Source organism: Carassius auratus, chromosome 12 (genome assembly GCF_003368295.1).
Source record: "Carassius auratus strain Wakin chromosome 12, ASM336829v1, whole genome shotgun sequence".
Taxonomy (NCBI): Eukaryota; Metazoa; Chordata; class Actinopteri; order Cypriniformes; family Cyprinidae; genus Carassius; species Carassius auratus.
In genome coordinates this window covers 11,861,214-11,886,716 of record NC_039254.1, presented here as the reverse complement: position 1 = coordinate 11,886,716, position 25,503 = coordinate 11,861,214, and the positions used below count along the sequence as shown (strand labels likewise).

At 36.3% G+C, this 25,503-nt stretch overlaps 1 protein-coding gene across 8 annotated transcripts in view; it reads left to right on the top strand.

The window, feature by feature from the left end:
• Positions 1-274: 274 nt before the first annotated feature.
• Positions 275-25,503, top strand: part of LOC113111849 (actin-binding LIM protein 2-like) — a 57,390-nt gene continuing 32,161 nt past the window's right edge. For 4 of the 8 annotated variants that reach the window (XM_026277011.1, XM_026277010.1, XM_026277007.1 and 1 more), the window contains exons 1-2: positions 9,502-9,742; positions 15,962-16,117. In XM_026277011.1, coding sequence (XP_026132796.1) covers positions 9,727-9,742; positions 15,962-16,117 — 172 coding nt within the window. In that variant the 5' untranslated portion in view covers positions 9,502-9,726. Of the gene's footprint in view, positions 545-9,500; positions 9,743-15,961; positions 16,118-25,503 lie in introns of those variants that run through there. The other 4 variants (XM_026277012.1, XM_026277006.1, XM_026277005.1 and 1 more) reach the window with 3 other exon arrangements.

The following is a 25,503-nucleotide window of genomic DNA, read 5'->3' as shown; positions in this document are numbered from 1 at the left end:
TAATGGTGGCTATTAAGTGTTGAGTGGAGGCTTTTTGTGGGCCACCTGATATCGGAGTGGTTTTCTTTCTTGGGAAAATATAAAGTAAATACTCCCTTTGGTTGGCAAGTTTTGCTTTAAAATGAGTCGAATATTAATAATTGTTCTTTCGTTTAGCTGATTATTGCTGTGGCTGATCTCGAGTTTGATTTGCGCACATAAACTCCATTTCCCAGCGGCCCGCTGACACAGTGCGTCTCGTGCAGGAATGGTGCTGAGGCAAATACGCACACGCGCATCACAGACATACGGCAACACCCCGCTCCTTCGAGCGCCTGCAACGCTGCGCACTACGTTTATTAGCGGTTCTAGAGCATATAACGACGACTTTTCTTCAGTTGGAGGAGCGAGGGCTTTATTTTATTTTTACCACGTTGACTCGAGCACTTGTGCGCCGGGCGGTTGAAGGATGCACGGAGCGCGTTGATGGTTCGGCGTAAATGACGATATAGAGACATACATGACATTGCACTCTGGGAAGGTCTGCGGATAACAATGAGCACCGGTGAGTGTGTTGGAGTGCGTCGCGTATACTAATCAATTTTCTTAAAAGCCCGGAGGTTTGTCTGTCTGTACGCGGTAGTTTGGTTCCAGCCAGCTGTCCAGCGCTCATTATATTGCGGTGCAGCCGTGTTGTATGAAAATGCGTAATGTAGTGCTGTCAAAGGCGGATAGAGGCTGTCTCTTGTTTTTCGTGTGATGTGTAGCATGTTCAATAGTGTCCAAAGACCTTGGTGTTCTGCAGCTGGTGACTACCAGTTTAAGTTGGGGAAACTTGCATGCAGTTATTTCAAAGGATTTTATTAAAGGGAATGTTCTGAGTTTTTATTTTGAGTACTGGCACCATTTAACTAAAAGTCTTTATTGTATAGTCAAATCTGAAAGTAAAAAAAAAAAGGTCTGAATGATGCTTTTCTTCTATCTATATATAATAACAAAACAAATACTTTGCATAGTCATGATTTTTTTTTTTCTCTCTTACACTGTCAGATACCTGTGTTCCTTTACCATGAAAGGTTACATAGTACCTTATTAGTAATCTGTATTTTGATGCTATTTTGGGCCCTTGTACTCCCAAAGAAGAATTTTTGCACCCTTATTCTCTGACAATGTAGGTGCATTTGGAAGTCATATAAAAAGTTGAATAACCAGCATTTATATATATATATATATATATATATATATATATATATATGGAATAGGTCTACAACACTGTCATTCACTATGGTAGCTTAAGTTAACACTGAGGGTGTTAGAAGGATGGTCTGCACAATCCTAGGTATTAGTTGATTTTGCTGTCAATATCTCTAACCTAAATCAATATTGTCTGTAGATACAAGTTCCCTTTTTAAGTAGTAATAATGATCCGTAACCTCTATCCTGGGTTGCTTTTCCAAAAAGCATTGTAATCCTATGTAGACAGATGAGACCACTGGTGCCAGTATTTTCTGTTCTACATATTGCTATACATATTCTGTAAGGTTCATAATGTGGTCGAAATGAATGATACACTTTGTTTGAAACAACAAATGTTGTTTCTTTTAAAAATGTTTTTCTGGAACAGTATGTGAGCCAAATTTATGCATAATTTGGTTAATTTATGTTCTGTATAACCTTATTTTCAGGCCAGTATAATTTGTGCCAAAAATTCAACTCGTGTGAATCTGACTGATGTAATATCAGAGTACTAGCTGAACCATCATGGTAGTGACTTTGCGGTGATGTTAGTACATTAGGGCAGTTCTCAACTGGGTCTGGATGAGGACGCATTATTTTTATATCAGGTATCAAGTGCTGTCCCAACCTTGTGCATGCCTTTTTATTAGAGCCCGGGCACCAATGGTGTGAGGACACTATTGGCATTGTGGTTTCTTCTTTTCCTAAGGGATTCACACATTGAAGGCCTAAACATGCTCCTGAAAGTTTGCACCCGCGCCAGAACCGGCAAAAAATTGTCTGATTGGTTTCAGAAGTGGGTGTGGCAAAATGGCTTGATCGTGCCACTTGTACACATTGAATGGAGTGTTCCTCGAGGCTACGTTTTACGTACATGTACAAGAATCCTCCTACTTTAACAAACTCCTCCTCCTACAGTTTTAATTGTATCAATTTGGTGAGGGTCATTTTAAGGCCTTTGTGATATTAAATAGTGAGGTTTTTGTCTAAGAGCGTGTCCATGGCAGCCTGACAAATTTTGATGTTTCTCCATGAAACGGATCGTTTTTCTGTTAATCAGGCGAGTAATGTCCAATCTGCCACCATCTTCATGCGTTTGATTAGTAGTTCTGTCCTGCACACATACCTATGCCCATGTTCAATTATTACTAGAGCGCCACGGGCTGGTAATAGGAAGTGTCTTGTTTAATACCCTGATGTACTGTTAGCAATACAGTAAAATATGCTGTTGTGTGCTAAACATGCAAGAAATATGCTCAAACATGCTATTAATGCCATTTAAACAGGAAGTTGTTGTAAATCATGCATACAGTGCCCAATCGGCCCCAAACTGCACGTTTTATAATCATCCTTGCTAAAACACCGCTAAAGGCTAATATTCAGTTACAATTATAGTGACATCTGCTGTCACCCGCACATTTTGTGTTGTACAATAACTCTGACGTACCATGTTCAATCTGCACCAAGTTTAACCGATTTGAGAAGTCTACATGCCAACATTCAGTTACAGTCATAATGCCACCAGCTGGCAGTAGGAAGTTTGGCACATCTAAATGACTGACACATTCATCCTGTATTTATCATTTTTAATGCATATTACTTGCGTTAGCTGTTTTCCTAAAGCCACCAAGTGGTGGTGATCCCGGGTGCGAGGGCACTTTCATTGTTGCTTGCAGCTTTAATTTTGGACCGAACGAATCACTCCCTGAGATGACTCGTTCGTTCTGAGTCACCTTAAAGATTTGTTCAAAATGAACGAATGGTTCAAGAACGACCCAACACTATTATATATTTCTAATGCATTTATGCTACCTCTGGGCAGCATTAAACGGTTTGTGTCAAGATGTACATTATAAATGCCATTAAATTTGGCATTAATGACATAAATTGGGGGGAAAAATACTGAGTTTGATTGGATGTAAGCCCTTTGACATTTAAAACAAAAGAGGTAAATTTCATCCATTTTAAAAGTTGATTAGTCTATTTCGATTGTATGGTTAATTTGACTCAACAGATGAGAACTGCCGTATTATTGAATAAGACTTTCTTTTAGAAAGTATTTGGTTACAAATACAAGACTGTGGACTTTGGCTCTTCGCAAAAACCGAGCATGCTATATGTAAATGCTTACAGCTGTTGGAAGCAAATAGAGAAATAGCTGGTTCTATCACAGTACCTGCTCCAGTAAGTCCCTGAGAAACGGGCACTAGCAATTAGCCCTGAATTCTAGAGTGGGCCTGTGACATTTTCCTTGACCTGGTTTTATTGGTACTGACTGTGACTGGGAATGGCCTCCAGCTTATTCGTCAAACACTAGCCGCGGTAGGGACAAAATCAGAAGGCTCATTTTTCACGTAATGTCGAAGAATAGCGTGAATGCTGTTTTCAGCTATTTTAGGTGCTGTTCTGACCTGCAGAAATTAGAAGGGAGACGCACATTGGATATCACACATGGAAAAAGTGTTTGAAATATACACCCTCCCCTTCTGCATGAACCCTGCAGGTTTTGGTAATTGAGCCTTGGTTGGATGCATGCTGGGAGAATGCCATTTCATCATCAGCAGGTATATGTTGGAGGGACATTTCAAGAACAGTATTGGTGTATTTGATACACATACAACACCCCCCCCCAGCCCCCCTTTACATTGTCGAATAGACCTTAAGAGTAGTGCCATGTCTAACTCTTGACAGGAGTGAAATCAAGGCTGTGATGATTGAAGTGCAGCATCTTCAGTGTTGTTTAAATGAAGAAACTAGTTTATGAAAAGACATCTAGTAGACAAAAGCACCATAAAACAGTTTTGGAAGTTGTGGTTTAGTAGAAATGTATTCTGGCTTTAAACCGTGTGTGCCATTTGAAAAGATAAGTATTATCTCACAGACTTGTGTTTATTGGTTGAATAAAGTACGATGTCTAACCTGACTAAGGTCTGTTGGTAATTTGAGTCTGATTTATATGCTTGCTTAATATTTCATGTTTTTAGATTGCATTATCCCACAAATGTTTTGTGTGATTCTTAAAAAGGCCCCTCTACAAATTGAGGCCTTGTAAATGTCTTAAATCGGCAAAATCCTTAAATTAATAGTCATGGCATTAAATGTTGCCTGCATTGCAAAAGATTATATCAGATATTTTGGTTTCCAATACAAATATCTAAACCTTCATATATTAAGAAAATCAACCTTTAAATGTTTAGAAAAAATATCTAAAAGTAGTTTTTTTTTTTTTTTTTTTTTTGGGATTCAAGATTCACAGAAAATTTGATGGTTTCTTATTTTACTTCTGAAGTAAAAGTATTTTGATTTTTGTTTTTTTTAGTTTTTGCACTGGAAAACTTTTTAATTTGTAGTGTGGTTATTTACAAATTTTAGTGGTTTGGAGCAGATGCCTTTTTTTAAGGTTTTTTTTTTTTCTGTAACTATCATGGGCATAATGTGTAATATACGTGCTAATGACTTGATATTTGTGTTATATTGGTGTTCGTTTTTACTCCAAGGCAAAAGTCATTTTCTTAATATGACCAGTTATTTACACACTTATGCAAAATCGGGTTCTGCTTACCCATCAAACCCTAAAGGCAAGCTGTCCAGAGATGACCTGCTGCTTTACTTGTGACTGTGTGTGTGTGTGTGGATATTCTGCCTTGATAACTTTTTCAAATGCTCAAAATAACTTTTTGCTATGTCACATGTTTTTATTATTGTACCATGCCTCTGCACAACAGTAATACAATTCAAATGATGCTTTTCTTTTTTAACCGTTTCATTATTTTATTGGAATGTAGCTCTGCTGAATCTAGTACTGCTGAGTCAGTGAACCGTTTCCATGTTACCTCAGATGGAGGCTCATCTGGTTTGACCAAATTTTGTTGCCAGCTTGAGATGGAAACAATGTTAACCATTTTGCAAGCAGTTTGCATTCATGTATACACTTTCCTTAATACACTTTGAATAAGTCTAAATATATCTTCAAACTGTTTTTTTTTTTTGTTTTTTTTGTCTGATCAAACATGTATTTTATCCCAGAATTCAAAGCAGCTCCTTTGGTTTAGCAAAGAACATCTTGTTGAGTTGCTTTGTGCTGTAGGGTTCTTGAATTGGCTCTGTGGTTCTTATTTGCTTATTAAAAACGATGTTCTAATTTGTTTGTGTGTCAGGCTCAGATATGAACTTTTCTATTAGGTGGCAATTGCCACAGAATTAATTTTCAATGACCTTTTAAAAAAAAATTAAATAATAATAATTTTTAGGATTGTAATATTAAAAGTATGTGTTGTCTTATGTCAAATACTTAAATGTAATTTATTTCAGTGAATCAGAATACAATAGATTGTTTTCAGTAAAATTTAAAAACATCAACACTTACAGTAATTTTTACTCTTGCAAAGGTTAAACAGAAGCTACATCTGATCTGATATTTCTGCTCAAAGGTGGTGCGCACATAATTATATAAAATTTTGTAATTCTGCTATACAGACAAAACCAATTGAGAACCATTAGATTTTGTTTCTAAGTAGCATGAAAAAAACCCACATTTCTTCATTATTTGTTAATTTAACTGGGAAAGATTTATATGTAAAACAATAAACGGAATGTCTCTGATTGGCCACTGCATTCATACACCTAACAGAAATGTGTATGATTTGGCTTTAATGATCAAATGAAAAATGAGTATAAGAAATCTATGATTTTACGTGAGCAGATCTAAGTGTAATGTGACACTTCCACTTCACTTTAATTGTGACCATCATTATATTTGGTTCAATAGTTTTTTTGAAAATGTACCTTACAAAAAGTTGGGGAAAGTCGTGGCCTAGTGGTAAGAGAGTTTGACTAACCCTAGGGTTGTGGGTTCGAGTCTCGGGCTGACAATACCACGACTGAGGTGCCCTTGAGCAAGGCACTGAACCCCCAACTGCTCCCCGGGCGCCGGAGCATAAATGGCTGCCCACTGCTCCAGGTATGTGTGTGCGGTTTGGATGGGTTGAATGGAGAGCACAAATTCTGAGTATGGGTCACCATGCTTGGCTGTATGTCACTTTCACTCACCTGTACATTTTGGGGGGTGGCTTTTTTGCCCAAAGCCCTTGATCATTTCTGAGCATGGTGTTTGTGTATATTGTTGGTGTATCTTTGGCATGGAATGGAATGTTAGAGCAGAGTGTGATAATTCTCTACCCATCACCCCTCTCATCCCGCCACGGTAACAAGAAGAGTGCTGAGGTTATGGGGTCAAATCCAGAATGTAGCATCGTTGTGTTAAACTGATAGATCAGGTCTGAATTTACTGGTGGTCAGTGTTCTCAACTTCAGAGCTATAAATCTGCAGGTAGAACAGCAAATTGGATTTTCTTTTTCTTTTTTTGGTATGTTTTGGTTAAAAATTGAAGTAAAATTGTAGTGAAATTTCAACAATCTTTGAAACCGGAACTCTATTTTGAATAAATAAATTTTTTTGCTGAAATGATGACTGTTCCCAGCCAAGTTTAAGAACACTCCACTGTCTGCCATTAGTTGCGCAAACAGTTAGACCTGCCATATACGATGTTGCTGGTGTGTCAGGCAGGGATGCGTTTTCCATACAACTCGCTGTTTTTGCTAAAATAGTGCAATGCGTTTTTGAAGAAATAACTACTCGCAAAGCTGCAGTAACTTCACAAATTTGCTTTTTTTTTTTTAACCACAAAGAACTGGTGTTATTAACACAGGTATTATTTGTGTAATAAATTCAGCAAATCAATCAGTTTGAGCTTGAATTGATGTCAGATTTAGCTGTAAATAAAGAAAATGACTGTATCAGAATATTTTTGTTCTCTGATGTTTTGCTTTGTTTCCTGATGTTTGATTCAATCGTGGCTTAGCTTTCACTTCATGAAATGTTGCTCACCTTCTCTTGACAAACTAAAAAGTGTAGAATGATTAAGATAATTACCCCAAATAAAGCAAGTAACACATTGAATTAAACATGACATTGATTCCAAGTAGAAAGTCTGAAACGGTGTATTCTTTACATTTCTGGTAAAATCTTTAAATGGTTTATTTACAGTTGTCTTCATGGTTTTCCATGAATTTCCATGATCTAATATACTGTAGTTCTCACCCTCAGCTGCATGTGTTGCTGAGATTTGACACCTGAGCACCGCTGCTGTGCTTTAGAGTCTCAGGTTACGTGGAGAGGGTAAAGGACCTCTGTAAATTATTCATGACTTGAATCTTAACGGTGTCTGAGTTGGAGCAAGCAGAGTACATCCCCATCCCAGTTTCTGTTATCTCTCTCCTTCTGTGGCCCCAATTACTCTCTCCATTAGCTCAGGCAAAGAGGATAAAGGATGAAGTTAAAGTAAAAGTGTTGAAGGACTTTTAAATGTAGATCAAAGTGTAGAAAGTGAAGTTGGGCTATTTTGACACTGGCAGTGTTCGTGTACCTTTTTTTTTGGATCCTGATGAGTTCACAATATTCAGTTCAAACACTGCATGGATACACTCTCTCTTACACACATGAAGTGCATACAGACACAATTTTACATAATTTATTTGTGTTTTATTTTTCATTAATAAAAATGCTGCTAAAAAGATTGTTTTCCTGACTATATCCAGAAGAGGTCACTTATGTGCAACACTTATCTTTGTAGATTTGGTTTTGGTGTTTGCTAACTTATCTGCTTCTGGCTATCTTACTGTCTCTATTGATCACGCTGTCCTGATGATAAATAGCCTGAAAATATCCTATAATTGTTGTAAGCAAATATGTTTAAGATGATGACTGCATCCAGAGAAGAAAACGCCCACAGGGTGTCAAACTTGTAAAATAAATCATCTCGACGGACAGACAATGAGCACAGATTAGTCAGGCACATGTTCTCTATCTTTGCAAATCATACAAAGGGAATTATGTAATGTGTTTTCTCTGAAGGCCGAGCTTGGCTCGCTCACTCTATTGCTCCTTTTTTCTCTTTTGCCATCTCTCACTTTAGAACAATGCCTCTTTCATTATTTTTTTCCATGGATTGCTAGCACAGACTTTCAGCAGTGTCTAAACAATCATTTTTAATGGTGCTGACAAACTGAAGCCAAATGCTAATGAAAGCAAATTTAGCACTGTAAAAAAAAAAAAAAAAAAATCTGTAATCAATTATTTGTTTGGAGCCTCTGACAGGTGCTAGCTGCCCGTTCACAAGCCTGATCATTATTCAGGACTTATAAAGGACATGTGAGAGAGTGAGATAGCAGTATGACATTGACTCATGCTGTGATTAGACATCAAAGAGTGAACGGTGTACGGAGCTGGAGCTGGAGTGAGGAGTCTTCAGAACTGGAAAAGATTTGAGCCCCTCTGACCTCACGAATGCATTAATTAAATAGACCGGGTGTGTTAAAAGTTCTGCGGTTCATAAATGCCTGCCACGACTCTTCATATTTCCGAAACTTTCATTAGAGCGACTGCATTCAAGTGTGGTCTTGCTAATAGAGCACTGATGATAAAATCTCAGCTTGAAACTGTTTTTACAGGCGTCCAATCCATCACAATCCAGTCCTTTTCCAAGGAAAGGTGGATTCAAAATGACAAGGGAAACACAAACAAGTCAATATAAGGCATGATCTCATGTGCAAAGCCATGTAGTTATAAAATAAAGGGTTTGAGTCGGATAGGGCTGAGTGTGGAATTATGGGAAAGCAACAGATGCATTGGATGCTCTGGTTTTGTTTCCCTGTTTCATGTTTATTCGGGACATGCTACATAGTAAAAATAGTTTTCATTAGGTTTAGATATATTCTTGAGTATATCATTTTTATATTAATTAATATTTTTCATATTTTCTTTATTATTAGTAAGTTAAGTGTTAGAAAAGTGGAACAATATATATATTTTTGGATGTCTCTTTAAGATTAAATAATAAAAATAATAATAAAGTGCCTAATAATAATTTGAGGAGACATCCTATATATTTTAAGGTACAGGGCTGTTGTAATTTTTCATTTAATTGTATGCTATATTTTGAATAATATGTGAGACTTCCAGCATTTGGAAAAGTTATTAATGACATTCCAGTGTCCTTTAGACCTGACATATCCTTAGGTTTATTGCCTAAAACGCGGAAACCTGTAGCTAAATGTATCTCACGTTAATAACAGGTTGATATATATATTGTTTTTCCCCTCAACTGGGCTAAATGATAGTCCAGCTGCGTACCTCACACAGAGAAAAAACGGTTAACGCCCTCAGATATTTGGGAAGGGGTGTCATGTTTTTGATCGCGAAGCTTCTATTTATAATGGATTGCAGCAGCAATAGCTCGAGCGTGAGGCGGGAATCATATGACCTGCGTTCATTCCTGTTGTATCGCTGTGACACGCGCTGTGGAAGCGCATTTCTTCGTCGCTCGCGAGAGGAGCTCAGCATTAACATGTACCAGACCGCTGTGCTCCACTGAAATACTGTCGGATATATATCTATTTTAAACCGCAGGCTCATTCTCTTATTTACAGAATAAGACGTGATTACGGAAGACGATGCCTGAAGAAAAAGGTAATGTTGCGCTTTGACGCTGTCTGTCTTTTTCTTTTTCATTTATTTCAGGTTGCGGATCTGCCGCTTTGTAAATGGGATCCTGTCATTTACATGTTGATTTTATTTTGGTAATATCGTGGCTTGATAACACATTGTAATGTTATGACATTTAGCCTGTTTAAAATCACTGGATTTTGAGCTTTAAAGATGATGGCATTTTGATTCATGATGCATTTTAGTAAGCAATGGAATGCTCTGCACGTACAATGTGAGTAGTATTTTGTTAGAGTGAGGCTCTGCAAAACATTATTATGATGGTTGTCTATTAAAACAATAACAATCCACATAGAGAATATGCATGGTTTTGGCAGAAGGACATGCTGTTGCACTCCAGGATCTCAGATGCAATCTGTCCTCATTGGACAGCAGTCTAGAGATGTTTTGCTTGTGTGTGATAGAAGACAGTTAAAACATGAAGGGGAGGGGGAAAAGATACTGACATGCAGTTATTTTTTGAGTACCATGAGGCCAAAATATTCTGTTTTTAAATATTCAAAACACTTTGAAAACATAAATCGTGTATTGACCAGTGACAGTGCTGATTTTGAAACTGAGAATAGGAATCTTTTTTTTTCTTAAAGGAATAGTTCACAACAAATTGATAATCTGCTGACAATGTACTCGTCCAAGATATCAATGAATATTTTATAAATTGAATGTGTTTGCAGAAATTTTAGCATTACATCTCTTGCTCACCAATGGACTTTCTTCAATGAATGGGTGCCGTCAGAATGATAGTCCAAACAGCTGAGAAAAACATCACAATATTCCATTGATTGACTGGAGCGAAAAGCTGTGTGTTTGTAATAAACAAATCTATCATTAAGTTGTTTTTAACATTAAACCCTTGCCTCCTTTTATCCAAAGAATTGCTTTTTGTACTAAAAAAGTAGTCTCGTCTGAATCAGGTGAGAAATATGCACAAATCAAGCACTGCTTTACAAGCGACAACAGTTCTAAACTAATAGTGTGACTTTTTCATCAGCGGTCTGAAATATCGTTCTGACAGCAAACAGATCATCAATAATCCGACAGTATTAGCACCCAACACTTTGAGATCACAAGCAATACTCTAAATTGCTTGGATGGCCTTACTGTCACACTTTCACAAGGGCAAACACATCCAAGTCATGATATAACTGTTGGAAGAGTCTCAGCAGCTGCAGAAATACCTCAGTGCTGACCTTGGTGACAGTAAACAAACTTTCTTTCTGTGCGCTGCCTCTTCTCTAATGCAGGAAAACCGCTCTAAAAGAAATATTAAGAAATTAAACATAAAAGGTAGTTGCTGTCTTTGCATATTTGAACTGGATTTCTACAATCTGATTCTTGCTCTGCAAACGTAATCGTGTCTTTCTGTTTCATTTGAGTATGAAATTGGTATATCAATGAACATAAGTGCACAAATATAATCTGTGGCATTGAGTCTTGGATGTTTATCTGGCTTTTTCACTACCACAATGAATGAGACTTGGCTTAAGTGCTTTAAATCCATTACTGTGGTTCCCGTTGTTGTCCTTCCAGGCAGAAAGCTGCTGAAATGGAGTTACCTCTAGTTGCCTCTAAATGGGCACTCTATGCTCATGAGCGTGTAATTTGCTTGAAAATCCTTTAATCATCCTTCCATGTCCGAGGATCATCTTCAGACACACTGGTTTTAGTCCTTTAAGTTTCTTATAGAGATGTAAGCATCTATCGGAGTATTTGCTGTGACTTTACCACCAAAATCTTTTAATTTAGCAGGATTTTCCTCACCAGTGCACACTATCTACTTGTTTTTTGTTTTCCTCAGCCATCTGAAAATTGTTAAAAATTAAATCTAGAGCTAAATGAAAAAGAGTATGTATGTACAGCTGCACATTGATGAATGTACTAGCTTGTGGAGTTCCAAGTTATACAAAACAATTATAATTAACAACACTTAGTATAAGTATAAGACAAGTATAACAATTTCTTTCCATATATATTTGTCTTGTTGAAGTTTCTTGAAACTTCTCATTGGCTGTTTCACCCTGCACAGCTGAAAACCTGATGAGTGACATTTAATACAGAAGAATCATCAAAATGTGACTGTGACCATTAGGTCACTTTGAGGTCAAGATGTGACTCCATATGTTTCATGAACTTATACACTTCAGTTGAGGTGAATGAAGAGATGGTGAATGCAGGAGATGAAAATATAAACCTCCTCTCGTTTCTTACAGGGAACATCAAACAGCCTCGCCATGCACAGTGTGATATTTGAGGAATGGGGTCTTATATAACTCATAACTATAGAAGCATGCTGCAGTTTTGAATTATGCTGTTGCACAAGAGTAATATGATGAATGCTCTAGTTTTCAAATGCTTTCTATTATTCAATAATACCCCAAAACCCACAATTTCATTTGCAAAATAAGGCAAATGACGAGTGATTTTTGGCTAGTTGAATATCCTGCGGTGGAAATCTGAGCCTTTCAAATACACAGTCATGTCAGCGATGCGCATGGACTCCAGCAGAATGTAGAAGGGCATGATGGGATCCCCACGGGTTGACTACTAGATGCTCTATTTATGGAGAACCTGCTTAAAGATGGATGACTGTGGCTGTATATATGAACAAGCAAGTTGGTGAAAAGTAATGTGTGTGTGTGTGTGTGTGTTTAACGACATTTGGAACAAACTCCTCCCTTATGCTGACCTTTAGTTGGTCGTGCTTACAGAGGTTTTGATGATATATGATGAGAACATCTGAAGCATGCAGATGAGTGTATGAAGAGAGCGGGTGATAGGGATCTTCCTACTGCAGTACGGCTTCATGCCTTTATTAATTTAACCGCAGATCTTTGGCTCAGGTTGAAAGGAATCAGAGATTTGGGAAAACTCTGGATTGTTTTTGTATTTCATGAGAACCTGATTATGATCCACCCTGACTCGTTGAGTTCTTATCAGAGGAGATGTGGTAAGGCTTATAAGATTCAATCGCTGTTTTCTCTCTTTTATGATGTGGTTTGCTAGTTTATGGAAGGTTTGTGCTGACTGGAACCACAATCTTTTTATACACCCTATAGTACTTTTGACAGACATTGTGACTTGAAAGCTTTAGTAATAGTTCGCCCTTTCTTCTGGACTGAAGGTATTTTGCAAAATGTACATACTTTTTTGTTATGCAGAAGAATTAAGAATATTCAATGTAAATTAATTCTGGTTGACGATGTCTTCATCATTTGAGTCTCAGATGCTGAGGTACAAAGTGCATGAAAGTTTAATGAGGGAATCTTTTAGACTGTTTACGACGTCTGTGTTTTTTGGCATAACATTTAACCCCTTTAAAAATGTAGATGAGTCTAAATTAATGGTAGACAACATGCAAATTAATTGCATGCTGGTCTGTAATGAAAAGTTTGTCCGTTCTGTCCCCATTCTTTGTTTGAGATTGTAGTTGGAATATACCAGACATTGGTTAAGTGCATTGACCTTTTTATGAGGGGTGATGGGACTTAAAGCATTCTTTTCTTTATTGGAAGCATACTTCATGCAAATAAAAGAACCTGTAGAACTGTTTATGAAAATACTATCTGTCTTCTGTCATTTGACTGTAACCTCAAAAGATTCATTAAAGGTATAAAGCATTACCATATACACTCAACATGTTAAAAGTGAGTCATCCATAGTTTTTATTGCACTTTTATGGATTATCATACATGTCGACTGTTGTTTAACAACTCTACCTGATCTGTGAAAGCAGGAAAAAGCTTGTGCTTTAAAACGTTCCCAGATTGCTGTTTCTGCGATGCAAGTGCACAATAATTGAAAAAAACCAGTTGATGTAGTGGAAGTTCACAGAGTGTATTAGTGTCAAGTTTAAATGTGATGCTGAGCCAATCGGTGGATTAATGGTACAGGTAAAAGAGATTGACATTAGCCAGCCTGTTTCTGTTTTCTCTCATCAGCCTGTATCTGAATGACAAATACTAATTCTTAAACTATCCTTTCTGGTTCAGAGGACCTCATATGATTTATTTAGAGAGTTTCGAAGAATATCTCACTCATGAAAATGTAATAACTTGCTCCTTTTCTGCTGACATTGCTTAGTCCGTTCAGGCTATATTGGATTATGTTAACCAACAGCTAAAATGTTTTTAGGCATTGATTTGGCAAACTCACAACTGGTCTGACTCCTGACATTTCGACACCTACTTTCTATGATTCAAACAATTTCCAGTTTGTTGAACCGGAACAATTGTTTCCACATGTTTTTCTCTGAATTATGTCACATTAAAAATTTAAATGGGATGAAAATCGAAATTCACATTGACTTTAAATTAGTGTCCCATACTGTGTGACCACTATTATGACATCATGACAAATGCAGTCAAACACACACAAACAAACACACATTCAGTGATTTCTGTTGTTTCCTCCCAAAGCACTTCTATCTAATTAGAGTCAAAGGCTCAGTAATTCTGTGTGAATGAGATGAAACCACCAGCTCTTACAAACATCTCGAGGAATGAGGCATACAATACAGGTTTGCGCATTTAGAAACAACACATTTCTCTGTAGCCATTTATCCTATAGATTTCACAAAGTGAACACCTGTTGTGAAAATCCCACTACAGAATGGAACGGGACGTCCAACAGAACCAGTTTTGCTACACACCCTTTGAAAAAAAAAAAAGAGGTTGAATGTTTTTCTCTAGCTGTGTGTTGGACTCTATTATAAAGTGTTTGTTTGAGTTTACATGCCTTTGTAATGGAGTAGGTGTGAATATTGGGTGCCAGACAGGCGCAAACAGCAGCTTAAACAGCTTTAACAAAGGAGAGCAGAGGCCTGACGTCATCCATGTCTACTGCAAACTCATCTTCACTGTTCTGGTGATTATCTGTGAACAATGGTGTGAGAGAGGGTACAAGGTCATGTCATATTTTTAGTATGTATCCACGCTCATGATCTGGAGGAGGAAAAAACAAGAATGCATTCCTATGACATTAATCAATTCTCTTTTAGTTGATAAAAAAAGTAAATTGCAACCTTTTTCAAATGTCTGAAAATTCACAACAATGATATGATATAGACAACTTAAGGATTTACATTTAAAGTAGCGCATCTATAGGTTATTGTTTTATATATATATATATATATATATATAATAAATAAACATTTTCAAGAATGTACAATTATATAACTGTTGTAGTATTCATTCAAATTCTTAAAATTTGCATTTTTTATAATTTTAATTGTATTTATTTATTAGTTTAGGTTTTAGTTACTATTATGTGCTTTTTGTCACAATTATTAGTTGTTTTATATTTCTATTTAGCTTTTTTAGTACTTTTAACTTGTTTCAGTTATTTTCAGCTTACATTTCTAATTAAAAAAAATAAAAATTCAGAACATCCCACCTAATTTTATTACATTTTTATTTGATTTAGTTACCAATAACTATGCTTGCCCCGTTTAAAGAATCATTGGGAGAATTAATTAATTAATTAATTTATTTAATTTTTTTTTTAAGTAAACTGCTGGTTTTGATTATATTCACAGATGTCAAAAAATTCACGACAATGAGATGTAGACAACTTCAGGATTTACTTTTCAAACATGCTACATTATTGTTACACCTAACAAAATCACATCCAAAAGAAGTTTTTGTTTACATAATATATGTGTGTAATGTGTATACTTTGTATATTTATTATATATATATATATATATATATATATATATATATATATATATATATATATAAATACACACACATGCATGTATATATTTAAGATAACTATGTTATGTTTGACTTTTAATTGTTATATATTTATACATATATATGTAAATATTTTCAAAATATATACTTTAGGTGTATTTATATAGATAATAAATATTCACAGTACACATGCATATTATGTAAACAAAAACTTTTATTTTGGATGCAATTAATGGCGATTAATCATTTAGCAGTACTAATAAAAAATAATGAATAGACATATTTGAAAGAATAATAATGAAATAATTATATATTTTATGTATTCAAAATAATGACAGATTTTCATTATTGACTATTCATTGTCTAAATTTGCAATAGCATACTAGGTTAGATTAGTTTTGGTTGTTGACTAATTCCTAAACGTTTCTATTCCTGTCACCTGTCATAGACACTTTTCCGTCAAACTTTTTTCCTCCCTGTGTCTCCACAGTGTTTCACCAGCAGGCTGTTCACAGTCCCCTGGAGCAGCAGAAGGGACAGCGGCAGAGCAGCTCCATCCCGTGTCAAAACTGTGGCAAGCCCTGCAAAGGCGAGGTGCTCCGGGTGCAGAACAAACACTTCCACATCAAGTGCTTTGTCTGCAAAGGTAACACGTCAGTCAACACCCACTCACTCCATCTATGTACTATTCTTGTGTGGCAGTTTTCAGACAGGTATATAATGGCTTATACCCTTAGGGAATCTTGAAAGGCACTTTGAATGTACAACTTCTAGAACCTGAACACAAAACAAATGTAATGAAAACATCGAGGTATTCTTTTGTGCAGTGTGGCACTGTATTAACATTAACATACTCAATCATTCTCCATGAACGGGGAGGGTGGGGTGCATATTGTTTGGGACAGCAGTCTGCCACAACCATAGAGCAGAGAGGAAGTTTATTAAGGTGGCGATGTTTCATCTGTTTGCGATCTGATTTCATCAAGAATAGCTCCAATTAAGCCAAACACATGGGTCTCTCTGGATTCTTGTTTTGTCTGTCTGTGTATGTGTGTCTGCTTATGCATAAGCAAGATCATTTCTCCCAGCGCCGGCTGTTTTCAGCCTGATGATGTTGTGAATACAGTCAGGGGTTGCTAGGTGACCTCAGGGTTGAGACAATGTGATGATCTTAATAGAGTTTAGCACGTTTATTCTTACCTCACAGCATCAGTCAGTGCGGTTACTGCAGTTGCTGCTCTTATTTAATTTTTTTGATAACCTTCCACCCTTAACTCTTAATGTTTTAAATACCTGGCACGTTATAAGCTAAGCACTAATAATTACAGATTTAATACAGAGTTGTTAAGGCTAGTTTTGTAAAACAGAATAGACAGGCATGTGCAGTTCACCCTTATTTTGTAATTAGGTGTGTATTTAGAAATAGATTGTGTTATCTGAATAATCAATGTGTCATGCTTTTTTGTGTCATGTGTTTTATCACACACTGAGCTAGGGGTGAGAGTGAAGATAACCTATTTCTTATGATATGCATGGATATACACAACTGTTTTATTCAACAAGGATGCTTTAAATTGGTCAAATGTGAGAGGAAAGAGATTTTGTTGTTACAAAGGATTTCTATTCTACAAAAATATTAATCAGCACCACTGTTTTTAACATTGCAAAAGGGCACTACCCCTTCAAAAGGTAATTTTAAGCACTAATATGAACCTCTTAGGTACTAATATGCACCGTTTGGGTAAAAAAATGTAGATTTTGAAGGTACCACCCCAGTGACAGCTTTTGTACCTTTTGTTTCTTGTGCACCAAAACAGCATATTAGATTGATTTCTCAAGGATCACGTTACGCAAACTGAAAACTTGAGATTGCTGCTAAAAATTCAGCTTCTCCGTCATGGACATAAATTAAATTTTACAGTGTGTTCAAATAGGAAACAGTTTTCAACTGCAATAATATTTCACAATATCATGTACTGTATTTTTTTTATCAAATTACTTTACCTTAACTTTTAATTGTAACTATTACTATTGAGTTTATTTAAATACTTATAGATTTGCTTGAAAATGGGCATTTTTATAATAGAATTGAGTTTCTGCATTAGTATTTACAGAATTAATACAGGAATTTGCATACAGTTATTTCTTAATTAAAGTAGACTTCAACGCCGGTCCCTCAAATTCTTCCCACCTTTCACCCCATTAGCATTAACAGTGGTGAGACTGATATTTATTTTTTATTCATCCAAAATGCTTAATACAATTCTATAATAGGTGTATCCACAAACAATGGGATAAGCAAGGAATGTCAGTATTTCCGGACATTAATTGCTTTAATTGTCAAGCCTTTAATTGTTTCAAATTTGCACTTACATTCTTAATCATACATGAGTTCTTCAACTTCAGCAATTACAAATACAGTGCCTCATTGTTTTTTTCTTTTATAGGAGTCATTCTAGGAACACTGGTTATGTGGGCTGGGGTTGTTTTTTACAGGAAGTGTGTTTGAGAGTGTGTCTTTCTAGCACTCAGTGTGCTGTCACACCACCTTCAGCTCATTTGTTATGTAAAACATCAAACAAAGCAGATGATATTGCTTCATTCTGAGATGTTTTGGAGCATTCGTATGGAGGTCTGGAGAAGGACAGAGACACGTGGGGGAATTCATTATCGTAAAACTGCCTGTATTTGTTTCATGCACACCATGACAACATGGCAATGCTATTCTGCACAGTGGGGATTTCATTGCTCTATAAAGGCTGGACTGAGCACGCCCAACGCTCGTTCCAGATTTGTGAGCTCAAATATATTATTCAAACAAAATAGGCATATGCATAAAAATATAGATATATATACATGCAGTTGTTCTCAGCAGGTTGGAATAGAAAGAAACATATTTTAATGTATAGCACTATGGTCACAAACATACCCTAAGTGTATAGTTTTATGTAAATTGGACTAATTGTAAAAGTAATGTAACTGGAGAGGGATATCTGTTCTAAACATGCTCTAACTCAATATTAATAAAGCATTATATATAACATATTAAATACCAACCATTTAAAGATCTGCTAAAATATACATGTTGTGTGTGTGTGTGTTTACTCCTGTTAAAATGTGTGACCTACACCCTACTGAAAACACCCTAATACAGCTGCCTTTTGTTTGCCTGAGTCCCCTAGTAAAACACACACACACACACCACAGTAAAGTCTTGAATCTTGATACCTCATCTTGGGAAAATGTTGAAATGATTTAATTCGAATTCTTAGAAAGTCTGTGATTTCCCAAACCAAAAATTTCCTAGTATTTTTTCCGAGGCAGCCTCTGCCTCTTCTCTCTCTCTGACAGCGCTGGAGTTCAACATGTGAAACATGATGAGCCTCATATATTTATAAGTGCATTTGGCAAGTGATATGGTTTCTGTAGGCCTTTACGTATGCACACTTGTATGCGTGGAGATTTTCATGGCTTTGTAATTCAAAATATGTTGATTAATGTAATTTTCTGTGTTAAATAGGGATGTTTTAAATACAGTAATGAACAATTCGTATTTACAGATAGGCTATGTCATAATATGACTACTATTTTATATAGAATTGTAATTATTTAGTTGTCATTTCAGTGTTGTTTCAGTAGTTTTTCAATGAAACCTCCAAGTACATATTTCCCAGTTAAATCCTGTCAGTTGATTTAACACACAAAATTCAATTGTTTCCCACTCAAGGACAGAGCACAATGGGTTTGTGTGCTCAAGGCTATTTCAAACTGTTTCCCACTGCAACTGAGCCGCCACCGACATTATATAACAACTCCACAGATCCAGAAGGATTCAGCAGAATTAATAAATGACACACTTTATTTAGTCCCTCTTTTAGTAGCGCTCATCAGGGACATTTAGCCGCAGAGGCTTTCTATTCATAATTTAGCACCAATAACTCAACAATGGTGTATCGAAACCATGGATGCTGTGAAATGACAAATATATATTTCCCCCATTCTCTGGCATTTTTATTGGATTTGGGAACAAATTATTATTTAGTCCCATCTGTCACATTGGATTATGATCAGCTGAGATTTACTCTACTATCATTGAATATCTCTATGAAATAGGCAGGATGCAACTGCTTTTTTGCTGCTCATTTACAGATGCTTGTCGGATTATGTGTGTCTGTTTGGGTGTTTACATGGTTTTAAAATAGTATGGGTGTCACACGGAAATTAGGTAAATCTGACAAAAACTCATATATTATTCATAAATAAATAAAATAATACAAATAAGTTTAATGGTTAATGCCGGATTTGGTTTAGTGTATAGCATATGATTGCACTTTATCTTAAGGTCCAATTCTCGCAATTAACAAACCATTAACTACGACTTTTGCCTCAAACTCCTAATTTGCTGCTTAGAATACGGTCATGCACAATATGTGTTTTGTAAAACAGCCAATATGTTAACAGTAGGCACAATAATAAGCAACTATTAATAGTGAGAATTGGTCCCTGTACTAAAGTGTTACCTAGTGTTTATGTACACTAGCTTTATAAAAAACATAAATGATTCAGACAAGTAAATATGCTTAGTTAAAAACTGAGTAATGTGTTAACCTTCTGTATTTTTTTATTATAATCTACACTCCCCTCCAGAAGTATTGGTGTTTTCCTTTATTTTTACTGTAGACTGAACACATTCGGGTTTGACATCAAAAAATGAATATGAGACAAGACATCAACATTTCAGCTTTTATTTTCAGGGTTTTACATCTGGATCTGATACACAACTTAGAAGATAGCACCTTTTGTTGGAACCCACCCATTGCTCATGTGAGCAAAAGTACTGGAACATGTGACTGACAGGTGTGTTTTGTTGCCCTGGTGTATCCGGTTACATTGATTATTCAAACAATAAATAGCACTGAATGTCTGTGGTAAGTTTAGATTTGGGTTTTGCCTGTGTAGACTGCATTTATAGTTAGACATTTAACCAACATGAAAACCAGAGATCTGTCTATGGGTGAAAAACAAGCAATAGTGAAGCTAAGAGAAGATGAATAATCAATCGGAGCCATTTCACAAACATTGGCCATAGCCAGTACAACCATTTGGAATGTAATGAAGAAGAAAGAAACCACTGGTGTACTGAGTAACGTATCTTGAATGGGTAGACCAAGGAAACCAACAGCAGTTGAAGACAGAAACATTGTGACAGCTGTAAAGAAAGACCCTAAAAAAACTGTTAGTGACATCAGCAACAACCTCCAGAGGGCAGGTGTGAATGTTTCACAATCTAATGTTCGCAGAAGACTTCATGAACAAACGTAAAGCTACACCAGAAGATGCAGAAGATAAAACAGAAGATTAGTAAGAAGAATAAGAAGGCCAGGATGGAATTTACCAAAAAGTATAGAGACAAGCCTCAAGAATTCTGGGACAAAGTTTTATGGACTGATGAAACACAGTGGAGGTAAAGTAATGGCTTGGTCTTGCATGGCTGCTTCTGGGACGGGCTCATTAATCTTTACTGATGATGTAACACATGATGGCATCAGCAAAATGCACTCAGAAGTCTACAGAAACATTTTGGCTTCCAGTATACAAAAGGATGCAACCAAACTGATTGGGAGATCCGTCATCATGCAGCAAGACGAAGACCCAAAACACTCATCGGGGGAAGAAGTGGAAGGTTTTCTACTGCTAAGTCAATCTCCACACTTAAACCCTATAGAGCATGCATTTTACTCTCTGAAGTAGAGACTGTATAACCCTGTAGTAACCCTCCAAAACAAACCACAACTGAAAGAGGATGCGGTGAAAGCCTGTAAAAACATCACAAAAGAAGAATGCAAAAGTTCGGTGATGACAACGGATCACAGGCTTGATGCAGTTATTGCAAGCAAAGGATTTGCAACTAAATATCAATTCTTATTCACGTTAACCTAGTTTAAGTCAATCTGCCCAATACCTTTGCTCACATGAGAAATGGGTGGGTTCAGACAAAATGTGCTATCTTCTAAGTTGTGTATCAGAGCCAAATGTAAATATCTGAAAATAAAAGCTTGTCTCATAGTCCTCTTTTGATGTCGAACCCAAAAATGTTCAGCCTACAGCAAAAATAAATAAATTGCCCTCACTGTTCCAATACTTTTTGAAGTGAGTGTACATAATCACATACACTACAATTCAAATGTTAATAAATAGAAATCCCCTCAAATCAGAATATAAGAATCATTTGCGAAGGCCCACCTGACACTGAAGACTGCAGTAATTGCTGAAAATTCAGCTGTGTATTCACAGGACTAAATGACATTTTAAATAATATTAAAATAGAAAAATATTTCATTGTAAATTGTAATAATATTTCATGAAATTAGTGTTTATACTTGATTTTTATGATTGTTGAGCATAAGATAAAAAATCCTGGTCTTACTGTATTGTTGTCTAACATTTATAGGTCATTCCAGTAATTTAAAGCCAATCCATGTTATGTCATTTCACATCATACGATATGGGAAAAATGGTGTGGGTATTTTGTTTCTGTTTTTGCGATCTCTTTTCAAGGCCTGCAGGAGTTCACATTCTATGTATAAAATAACACTAATACCACTAACCCACTTATACAGTCGTTATACACTCATTGGACCTCAGATGAAAAGATAATATGAAGTGTAAAGTGATGCAACTGTCTTTATAGTAAAATGCTCTATGCAAAAGGTTTCATATTGCAAACAACATTACAGCAAGACAACAACAAATACTGTATCCTCCCTTTCTTCGTTTGACAAAAATGTAGTTTTAATTGTTTTAGTTTATTCATAATAGCTGCAAATTGATAATTAACCTTAATTGATCATAATTAAATACATTTCACTTTGCTCTATTGGATGAGTTGTCAGCCTCATCTATTTTGTATATATGCATGTGTGTATATATTTTTTTCTGTGGTGTAAGCTAAGCATTTATTCAGTGCACTAGTTTGTCTGGCTGGTAGCCCAGGCCTTTCATGTGCAGTGTCTACAATATGTGCTTTTTCAGAGATGCATTTTCTTATCGTATTTCATTTTCTCTGCTGTTTAGACAGTCAGCTACTTGGTGTTACATGTCCAAGCCTTATTCGTTATATTAGTGCACACTAATATGCTCTTAGTTAGTTTAGATTAAGTTAACGTGTAATTGCAGGTCATGTAGAACAGAAAACTCTGTGCTGTAGTGCAGTGAATGCTCAGGACTCTCAAGGTGAATGTCACAGTTGGAGCTTCAGATCCTCTGCCAAATGAAGGTGATGATGCAGGATTCTTCTGTTCATTAGGTCATCGATGCGAAGTTCATTGCCAAAGGTGTGCTGATACCTAATAGGGTTGTTTTCTGCATCATCTGCAGGATGCAATATTGTGATACTGTGTTCATCATGAGGTAGTCTCAACCTCATGCAAAAATACCACCCACAGTCCATTAGCAGACTGTCTAATCCAACGGCAGTAGCTGTACTTAATGCCTTTATTGACCTTAAAGAGAGTACACTCTAATGCTTTGTAAGTTTTTTGTATTGCTTTGCATTTGATTTTATTTTCTAATTAATCATCTGCACCTGACCATTTTGGCCAAAATGAGCCCATAAAATCATATTCGCCAGGAGTTATATGCAGCATTAACAGTCATTCGATTATGCATTACTGCTGAGCTTCTCCCTCTGCACCATGGGCTACGATATGTCGATATGTACAGTCATGGAAGCATGCACTCTAGCGCCATTTTAGATTGCCAGAGAATTCAGTTGGAACACTAGAGCTTGCTAGTGTTGGCTTAGACAGTGTGTAGAGGGGTTATATTACCCTACAGGAATAAAACGCTTCACTCTGTTGATGCGAGTCCTGCCAATTACATGTCACTGGTACTAGCTTTCGCAATTCTTTGGCCTTGAGGAAAGAGATTTAACCCTGCAGCTTTATTGATCTTTCACCGATAGCTTCCGAGATTTGTTCCCAAATGTCTTCCTTCGATTTAGAGTGCCTCAGGTAAGGAATGTGTAAAGGAATTGCTTTTGCCCACCAAAGCGTTTTTTTTTATAATCTTGTTTACTTGCTCTTGTTGCATCGCAAAGTTTAGGTTTCAGAGAGTCAGACATGTTGAGAATTGCGATCCAGAGATTTTATTTTGAGTCCAATATTAAGATCCTCAAGTTTCCATGTTGACTTCACCCTCCCAATTTTTCTTGTTTGCACTCCTTCCCTATTCTATAGTCTGCTTATCTTCCTTCACCATCATTTTTCCATGTTCCATTTCTTCTAGCCCAACCCATCCTCTTTTTAGTGCCGCTTGTATAACCTCCTTAGCTGTGCTGTTTTTTTTTTCTTTCACGTTTTTTTAATTTCTCAGTTTTTTTCTGTATCTGTACCCTTCAGTCATCAAATGGCAGGTGTGCCATTCTTGGGAGCTTCAGCACTCAAAGTGTTCATTCCCAAGGTGCTGATGGGGTGTCCATATGGAGCACTTAACCCCAGGGAGGGCTGTTCCTGGAATTGTTCTGGTATTTGCTGTTTTGGATGAAAACATCCTTTAGATTTCAAAGTGATAGTTTAACATTGTAACTTGCACACTTTCAGCTGAGTGAAGACTGCTCGTGTGTGTGATCATGAGAGCAGCGTTGCTCACAGACATTCCTTGCTGCTCTTATTCAGGTGTTGTTTTCTGTCTGCAGCTGAGCTAAATTTACTCAGCAGGGTGAAAGACACACCCTGTGGTGCCCAGTGTTGAGGACTTCTTATCATTGCTGGGTTTGGGTTACATTCTTCAGTACTTGATGGGCAAAAGTATGCTTAGACCAGTGTTTTTCAAACTGGGGTCCAGGGGCAGGGCTGCAATGGGATGATGAGGGGTCCACAAAAACCTTCACTAAGAAGTATTTATTGGTCAAAGTCAATGAATTGACCTTTGAATGTTCACTGAATGTTCCTGTGACTCGGTGGTAGAGCACTGCGTTAGCAGCGCAAAAGGTTGTGGGTTCAATTCCCAAGGAACATGGATACTGTTAAAAAGAAATGTATAGCCTGAATGCCCTTTAAGTCACTTTGAATAAAAGCGTCTGCTAAATGTAACTTAATAAATGTTTAATGTAATAATTTAGCTGGCATTTGATATTATAACTTAATTCTCCTTTCTAAACATTGGTATTAAATCATGAGATCAATCACAACTATTTTACTCTATTGACAGATCAATTAGTAACTGCAAACAAATCTTGTCATTAATAGTTAATAATACTTATTTTTTATAATTGACTATATTTGGCTTATATTACTAAAATACCTAATTTATTTATACAGTAGTTATTTAATTTTGAAACATGATATCCTTATAAATTACGCACTTTTTTCCCAGTAAAGTATAAATATACCTTTGTATATAAAAATTATATTTATTTGTTTAAAATTTCACTGCGAAAAAAAAAAAGTTTTAGTAATTTTTTTATTTTTTAAGAAATACCTTATGAAACTGACTACAATAATATTTAAAATTGCCAAAACAAGATAAATGAAAACGAATAAAGCATCCATGGCATCTCTTAAAATGAGAAGTTCAATGTTGTTTTCAGTCTTGCTCTGTCCTCTTACTTTAAATGTTCTCTTTAAGACAGTTTGTGATTTTAGGAGGAAGTTTTAATTCATTTGGAACAGAATTCACACATTGTCACACCGCATATGCCTATAACCTAGCTAACCTTCCACATCACAGGTGCCAGCTAATCATTCTTCAGCAGCTGTGGAAAATATGCCTGACACTTCCTGAGCAACATTCCCGTGTTATTGTTTGGATTTTTACTTAGAACGGATCATTACTAGAATGCATTGTGTTGTGCTAGCACGGGAATTAGTACACGTATAAGTATAAGTGTGCATTTGGGTGTCTGTGAAAGAGAGCGAGAGAGAGAGCCAGTTTTCTGTGTGCTAAAGCTTATTATGAAACAGCAAAGTGAGGTCATTCAAGATAGGATCTGACAGAGGCAGGTGGATAACTGTCAGGCACTTGGAGAGAATA